The sequence below is a fragment of the Solanum dulcamara genome, chromosome 8 (genome assembly GCF_947179165.1).
Source record: "Solanum dulcamara chromosome 8, daSolDulc1.2, whole genome shotgun sequence".
Taxonomy (NCBI): Eukaryota; Viridiplantae; Streptophyta; class Magnoliopsida; order Solanales; family Solanaceae; genus Solanum; species Solanum dulcamara.
This window is the reverse complement of record NC_077244.1, coordinates 46,980,482-46,988,672: the sequence shown is the minus strand read 5'-3', so window position 1 is coordinate 46,988,672 and position 8,191 is coordinate 46,980,482. Positions and strand designations below refer to the sequence as shown.

Genomic DNA, 8,191 nt, shown 5'->3' with positions numbered 1-8,191 from the left:
AGATAAATACTTTTATTATATGTATATTTATATATGTTCGAGTATATATTTATCTCTAAATTAAAGTACTATATATGTTACTAAAATAGCATCAGATTTGCAAGATTTTCTAACCTCAACTTATGGATTGTTACCCTTTTTGTATGTTTGGATTTTTATTTCATAGCACAGAGAAAGTCCAATAATATATGGCACAGTTAAAATTTATTATTTGCAATACAAAAAGCGCAACACATGTTCCCAGAGACTAGTTAATTAAAATGCATCTGAAGTATGAATTTGATTTTATTGGGTTAATGACTAGTTAAAAGATTGAGATATAAAGGAGGAGATTAGGAATTCAACATGCTATAGTCGGGTGGTCAGTTTCATTCTCTTTCACCAAAAAAGTGTTTCATAGAAAAAAAGTCAAGGTATTTCGAATTGTTTGTCGAGTTGCGGTAACCTATACAATACTACTAATCATCAACAGGAAGAAGGAAATACATAGCTCAGTACTAATCTAAACTACCAGGACTAAGGATAATCTTCTTCTATTGCATTCAGTGGTCCTAGCCAGTAGGCAGTAGCCACACTGGTAGTAATATGCCTCTGATGTGAATGAACATGTTGAGCAATTTTCCTGCAAAATTGCTCTGCTAAAGGTTGTCCCTTTCTGAAATCTGATTCCATTTCCAATCTCTTCATATAAGATGAAGGAGCATACCAAAAACACAATTGGCAATGCTCCAAGTGTACCAAACACACAAGTGACAATGCTCAGTATGAGCACCTACTATAGAAATGACTCGTGCTTAGATGATGCGTCGTTATACATAGACAATAATAATGAGCTATACATTAGTCATGCTGGCCACACTAATATAATCGACAACTGAAACTATAATTACATATGACAACTTTAGATGGTCTACGAAGCCACTAATAGAATTTATAACCGTACAATGCCAGATCATCGGGACAGGGCCGGGACATACCTAAACTATGACTAATTATGGCTAGAGTATTAGATATCTGTTGGCTCCAAATAAGAATGGAGCTTACCAACTGCTTCATTGAATACGCAGCAGTTGCCTAATGTGGAGGTCTGCTAACCTGTATACCTGATCCTGCATTTGTATAAGTGCAGCACCTCCGAAGACATCATTACATATACAACATTATATACTGGTTGGTACGTAAAGCAGACAGAATTACAAGTAGACATATAAGGATGCTCAATGAATCAAATTACAAGATGAGCAGCTATAGTCAACTGAATACCAACAACTCTCGTCTGGAAATGACTTATGAACATACAAGTGACAGATACACAATATGAAACTGTAACCTATGCATTTGCCTTGTTAACTTATCATATAACGTCTTATGAGTTATTATTCATCATTATGAAGCAGCTAGTAATTTTCCTAGGTGTCCACTGAACTCATCAATCAACCTTGACCTTGACTCTCACTACATACTCCAACTCTATCTATTAATGAAGACGCTTTATCTAATGAAGCAGGAAGAAGACTAGGAAAGCAATCGAACAGACAAGGCTCTGTAAGAGAAGAGCTAACTGGAGTACGCCTGGAACGACGAACGAGGAGTATGAGAAGAGAGTTTCGAAGGTCAGATCGAGTGATATCCTATGACTACTTCAAATACAAATAATCATATGATGGCTTACCAGAGGCGATCATGTCAAGCGTAAGGCATGTATGGCTTACCAGAGGCGATCATGTCAAGCGTAAGGCATGTATTGGCCAATACGGATGACTATGATTCTATACACATAATTGTAACTGCGGTCAAATACAAGGTGCATGGGCTCCGTATAAGGGTCTTGCCGGCAGGCCATATGTGCCATATCTTGGCTCGAGTCAGGGGAACTAGTGCATGACATTCCATCTGACTACAAAATGCAACTGATGACCCACTCTTTGGGCTCACTGTGAATGGCCTAGTCTCATTCTTGTGCACATAATAGTGTCACACATATATGTCAAATAAAACCTATGAATACCCTCATATCATTAAAGGTAGTGTTTATCAATTACTGGCTTAAAGGCTTGTAAGAGGTAAATTATGAAAAAGATCATTTAGCCTCTCAAGTAGAATCTCTATATAGCACTTAATTTCCATATACATGATATCTAGTTATTCAAGCACTAGTTCTTTTTTTATCTTATGACTATGTTGCCTATGTATTCAGATATATACAAGTGCGACCAGCCGACCATACTAGGTCCATTTGTTTTCATTCTAACCTGTGACTTCTAGGAATTGCAAGCATAGATACCTATAGTGATATAAAACATTATGAATACTTAACTCGAAGGAGTACTATGAATACTGTGACTTCAACAAATAGATGTACGAAGTACGAAGACAAGAAATTTCAAGTAAAAAGCATATGATTATTTTGTCCATATTAGGCATGTAGACATATGTTGACATTGTAGAAAGATAAGGCTCTGTTCACACATATCAAGTAACTATGTTGACTCTTTTAGGAGAAACAAGCGACTTAAGGTTGTGACTTAAGGTTGTGCCTTAAGTCACAACTTTTAGCTTATATGCCTTTTGTTATTGTGCCCATCCTGTTTTTCCAACTCTGTATACTTCAATGAAGAAGCAGAAGCAATTCTCCAAGGTGTGTTAACACATTATGTACTAAACAATCATATGTGCTTAAAATTTTGCAGTACTATGTATGCCTTCACATATCCACCCATCTCATTAACCACTAATATGGGGCTTTTATCATTCTTTAATACCCAACCTCAAGTCCAGTGTTTAGCATCTGGTGTGTGGACAATTTTTAATTTCGAGGGTCCAATATTAGGTGAGATGGATCCTACTTTGATAGTATGTAAAATTAGGTCTTCGGCCTAACTCAAACCGCAAAAACTAGCTCAAAGGGAGGGGATTGTCCAAGCCTAATAAGGAGTCTACTCATCACATTAACCACCAATGTGGACTTTTGTCATTCTTTAACACTTACCTTTCTTCTTGACTTGAACACTTACGATGTGTGTGGATGTTCTTTAATGAAAACTTCATCTACCTACAACACACAATCATAAAAGGATGGAAGTATAAGCAGCTAACCAAGAAACTCGGCGATGCCGGCAACACAAAATTTAACCAATAAGTGACAAACTCAGCAAACACAATAAACAAGCAGAGTGTTACCGCACCCTTCTTCCCAGCCTCCCAAATGAACCCATGAACCTCTCACGTGGTCAAAGTTACTCCCTCAGCCCAACTTCATAATGTACAACCCTTAAAATACCCAACCATATACATACAACTTTGAACTTTTGGCTTCTGATCACCGTTCGATGAGTTCTTTACTACAACACATGTAGAATGCTCTTACGAGCTGTTCGCTTCCAACAGACATGCAAGTGTGCATGGTCGTACAAGTAATATAGAGGCTTAAAAGAGCCGGAAATCCATCTCACAAGGACTTGTGACTTAGCAACAATTTAGTTATACTAATGCTGCAGATTTAGTGTCACACGGGGTATTAAAAAGAGAGATGAAGCCTTCACACAAGCTCCTCTTTGAGTTTGTAAATAAGTGTTTGTTTCCCCACATTGAGCATCGTCATGAGGCAACTTATCGTTACTTAGGACTGATGGAATCTCTCGATACAAATCAACGAGTCAATCTACCTGAACTCATGATCAAACACATGGCTCGAGTTGTTGATCCAGAGAGGAGTGCTCATGGTTTGTCCTATGGTTTTCTACTCACACAGCTCTTTGAATCTCATCAGGTTCCCTTTGTCGGGAAAGTTGGTTCAAAGAAGGAGTTGTTTGACTGAAACTTTAGAGTGTGATTTTGGAGCAGTTGGAACAGGTTCAAAGGGAAAGAGTCCTGTTACTTAGCTGTTGTTGGACCTGCTGTTGGATAATGCTCGCACCGTCTCCCTTGAAACTGAGAATGCTCAGCTCAAGGTTGACATCAAGACTGCTTAGGACGAGATCACGCCTTAAGGAGAAGATGATACAGATGCAGTTGGTGCACAATGGGCGTATTGAAAAACTGCTAATGCTTGTGGAAAAGCATTTTGCCTCTTTCTCCTCCCATCTGTATCCACTCCCTTCCCAGCTTATGTCCCCCTGTTTCTTTTTGCTCATTCATTATTGTTTTTCTTTTGTGAGTTCTACCTCATACTGATGTTATAATAAGTTTTTGATTTAGGGCCCTGAGGGCTTAATTTGGTACTTGTCTTCAATAGCATTTCCTCCTTGGAATGCGTTGTTTTTGTATATGTAAGATGGCGAGTATACTCAGACTAACTTACCTTATTGTCAGTAGGGGTGTACTGGATAGTGGTGCCCTAGTGGCCACGAGTTAAAATTCATATTCCAGTCATTGTTTGTTCATCGGGTTCATTGGTTGTTAGTTTTCAATGATGCCAAAAGGGAAAGTCATGGTGGGTAGTTAGGGATATTTGTGCATTGTTCGTCATCATCAAAAAGGGGAAATTATTGGAAAATAGGAGAACATGCATGTAGTTTTGATGATTGAAAAGGTGAATCTGGTTCACTACTTGGTTTCTTATGTATATTCTATCAATTGAACCAGGTCTCCCCAGACAAGAATGCACAAGGACAGCTGGCTAGTTTTGTAAAGATACGGAAGACTGAAGCAAATAAGAAAAGACAATAATGAGCAAAAATCGAGTCCAAATAGGAGTCAGCAAAGCAGACGAGTAGAAGGAAGGAAATCACAGTTTCCTTATAGTATACAATGTCCTATTGGAAGTCAAGATCCAATAGACATTGAAGAACAGGAAGACTTCATCACTACAACACTGGAACTGTTCTACTAGTTATTAGGTGTGATCGAGTCTGTAACTGTTTGTTTATTGAAGTTTTGTTTGTTAAGCAAGAGTCAGTATGTGTGTTGAATGTTTGGCTTGTAGAATTCTAGGGTTACTAGTGAGTAAACTGATGTGTTTGAGGTATTAGAGTTAGTTTATTTGATTATTGAGTTGTAATCTAAAATCATTTTTTGAAATTTAGTGAAGGTTGCTGAAAATTCTACACCATTATAGGTCATGATTTTTATTCGCTTGAACAAGGATGTTTTCCAAAGTGTATTCATTTATTATTGTTGATATAATTAGTACTGGTTAATTGAGTGGTTTTGGGATGCTAAAGTATTTCAGTTATCAGTCATAGCTTAACTGAATAAAGCATCACCTTTAGCTACTTTCGAGTTTTCCCCAGGATTGATAATTTTGGACTTTCATTTTTAATTACAACACTTGGTATGCTTAAAGGAGTAGCATGAGCTAATTCTTGTAAGTCTATTGACTAATCATTTGGTATAATTATCTTCCCTGACCATGAGTTGCATCAATAGAGTATAGCCATGGAAAGCACTTTGAATAAAGTAGTACTATTAGCGCTCTTCTTCCAATTATCAAAAGAGTATCAAGAAATGTCTCCAAAAGTTGCACTGTGATGGCCTTCGTACAGATGTGGTACTTTGGGCACTTGGGTTGTTGCTTTGAATGAGCACATATGGTGTCTCCTAGCGTTGAACTTACTGTTTTTCTTTTTGTTTTATACAAAGGCAGCATTGATCGCAATTGGAAGCAAGTAGTGGAAAGGAGATCCAATCTTTAATTCTAGAATTGACTTCTTCCAACTCAATCATCAATCTAAATTTTTCCTTTGAGCACTATGTTAGTTTTTGCCACCAATCTTTTCTACATGAACCCAATCAAACGTCAAAGGAGGTAGCAGAGAGGGTCTGTTGCCTAACTGTCCAGTTGATACCTTGCTTTGTAAATTGAAATAACTAGATATTTTTTTCTATCCCAAGAGATGCTGTGGACCAATTTGACCTATAAAAGGGGAGGAAATAGCTATATGATGAAAAGATGTGCAGAGAGATTCTCTTCTTTTAGCACATGCTCATGATTCCTTTTGTTCCTTATGGATAACAATCAATATATCACTGTGCCTTATCAAATCAAACAGAGACAAAAAAAAAAAAGCACAATGAAATATTCAAACTTTTGGCTTTCTATGAACAAATTAGCAGTTTCCGCAGTGCTGATGCTGATTAATGAGTAGTGGCAGTGTTGCTGGCAGTTGAAGATCATGATTTGAAATTTTGGAATGAAGGGACTTTTGAATTTTGATCTACATGATTAGCTGGCCATAGTAACAAGACCTCCATCTTACCATTGACATCTGACAACGCAACTGTAAATTGTTATGATTCTCTTATAATCACAAAAAAAAAAAAAACGACATGTGGAATAAGGTGTGGAGGAACCTAATCAAATATGGACTCTGCTTTACTCATCCAAATCACCAAAAAGTCCTACAGTATCATGGGATTACCATTGGGCACCAAACAGAAAAAGTTAATACCTTAACCATTTAGCCAAGAATATGCAAGTTTGGAGGCTTACCATCAATTTCTTAGGAAGACGAGTTGAAAACAAGTTTAAGGCTAGGAATAAATCGAACAGTTTCCTCATAGTTCATAGATACATAAACAAAACTAACCTCCACAAAAGGGGTTTGGATGGATGGAAGGAAAACAAACTCAAATCTTTTAAATGAAGAATGACATCAAATCTTACTAGCACAGCTTTGTGCAATTGAAGGCTAAAATATAATTAAAAAAACTGGTTGGTTCTGAGTACCTTGCCGAGCAAACAAAAGATCCTAGTATATTTTCCCTTAAAACAAATTACAAATTAACCAACCTCCTCAGCAGCAGCTATTGAAGGAGCAGTAGGAGGTTGCCTCAATCCAGTTTCAACATCCCCTGCTGCTGTCGTTGTGTTGTGTTCCAGCAATGATTGTCGGCATGTTGGACATGAAGAATGTAAAGCCAACCAAATATCTATGCACTTCACATGAAATCCATGGTGACATTTAGGCAAAACTCTCACTTTCTCACCGTCCACAAATTCCCCAAGGCAAATGGGACAGTCAGTAGCTGGAATACTAACTCCTGATCCATAAACAGACAGGGGAAGTTGCCTCAGTGTGCTCTTTTTCAGCCCTGTAGCAGCTAGACGCGCATTTTCTGACTCGAAAGCAAATCTCCGGCTGCAACGTAAAGCACACTTGACAATTGAATTCAGGCCAAGAGCACATATTAATGCACAGAGCAGAGCAGCTAAAATGATCACCATGTTGGTGTCAAAATTCGCTTCGTTTGAGTAACCATGGTGGGGTTTGCTTACTGTACTACTAGGTGGGATAACAGGATGAGGATCAAGAAGTAGCCTGTAAGGACGATGATAAACCTCCATGATCTTCAAATTCTTAATCTTGGATTCTTGGCAAAAAATACTAGAAATTGGAACTTGACTACAAAGGAGAGGGATTAGAGTGTTATAGAAGATACTCAACTCTGCACAAAATATTAGCACACTTTTGAGAAGAACATAGAATAGTAGAAGAACATGGCAATCATTATAAATTCACGAATTAGAAATGCTTCATCTTCTTTTTCATATGATGAAAAATAAACCTTCCTCCTCCTCCTCCTCCTCTTCCCAGCAGACTCAAATACATTCTAGAAAACAGTAGTGGGGTTGTGAGACTTTATGGTAGTGAATGAAGGACAATATAAAGAACAAGCGTTGGTTTTTCTTTGGTTTCTTTATGAGAGTGGTAAAGAAGAGATGTGATGATAAATAGACTCAAAGGTGATTTTTTATTGTCACCTGAACAATTAGGATTTTCAATTCAGAGACACTTCTTTTTTCTGGAAAGCAAAAGCCTCCTTAATTAACTGAGACAAGACAGTATAATTAGACCTGTTTCAAGTAGTAGTAGTAGTAATATACAATAAAGTTCAATAAAGACAAATCTTTCTTTTTACCTCTTTCATGTCCTTTCAAAGTGAAGAAGCTGCTTTATACAACTTCTAATATCTTTTTTTTTTAATCATACAAGTTCCCACATTTGTTTTAATCCAAATGGGTAATTTGAGCACACAAGTTTTAAGCTAGCGTTAGCCCCATATTTCTAAATATTTTTGGGTTAAATTTCACTATTCGTGTGATCACCATTTTTTTTTAAGAATATTTGATTTTTTTAAAAAAATATTATTTTGTGCTTATAATATAATTGATAGTAATCAACAACAATAAAATAACAATATGACAAAAGCAATACATTAATCGAATTAAAAAAAATTATTCTTTTTTTTT

At 36.9% G+C, this 8,191-nt stretch overlaps 1 protein-coding gene across 2 annotated transcripts; it reads right to left on the bottom strand.

The window, feature by feature from the left end:
- Positions 1-5,393: 5,393 nt before the first annotated feature.
- Positions 5,394-7,798, bottom strand: LOC129900914 (RING-H2 finger protein ATL74-like). Of its 2 annotated transcripts, none has more exons than XM_055975998.1 (2): positions 6,731-7,798; positions 5,394-6,218 (listed from the first exon to the last, which is right to left on the bottom strand). In XM_055975998.1, exons 1-2 carry the CDS (start codon positions 7,283-7,285, stop codon positions 6,156-6,158), a joined length of 618 nt encoding a protein of 205 aa, XP_055831973.1. In that variant the 5' UTR covers positions 7,286-7,798; the 3' UTR covers positions 5,394-6,155. The 2 variants fall into 2 exon arrangements, with proteins under 2 accessions (XP_055831973.1, XP_055831974.1); XM_055975999.1 differs by having other exon boundaries at positions 5,394-6,206; positions 6,731-7,797.
- Positions 7,799-8,191: the final 393 nt, after the last annotated feature.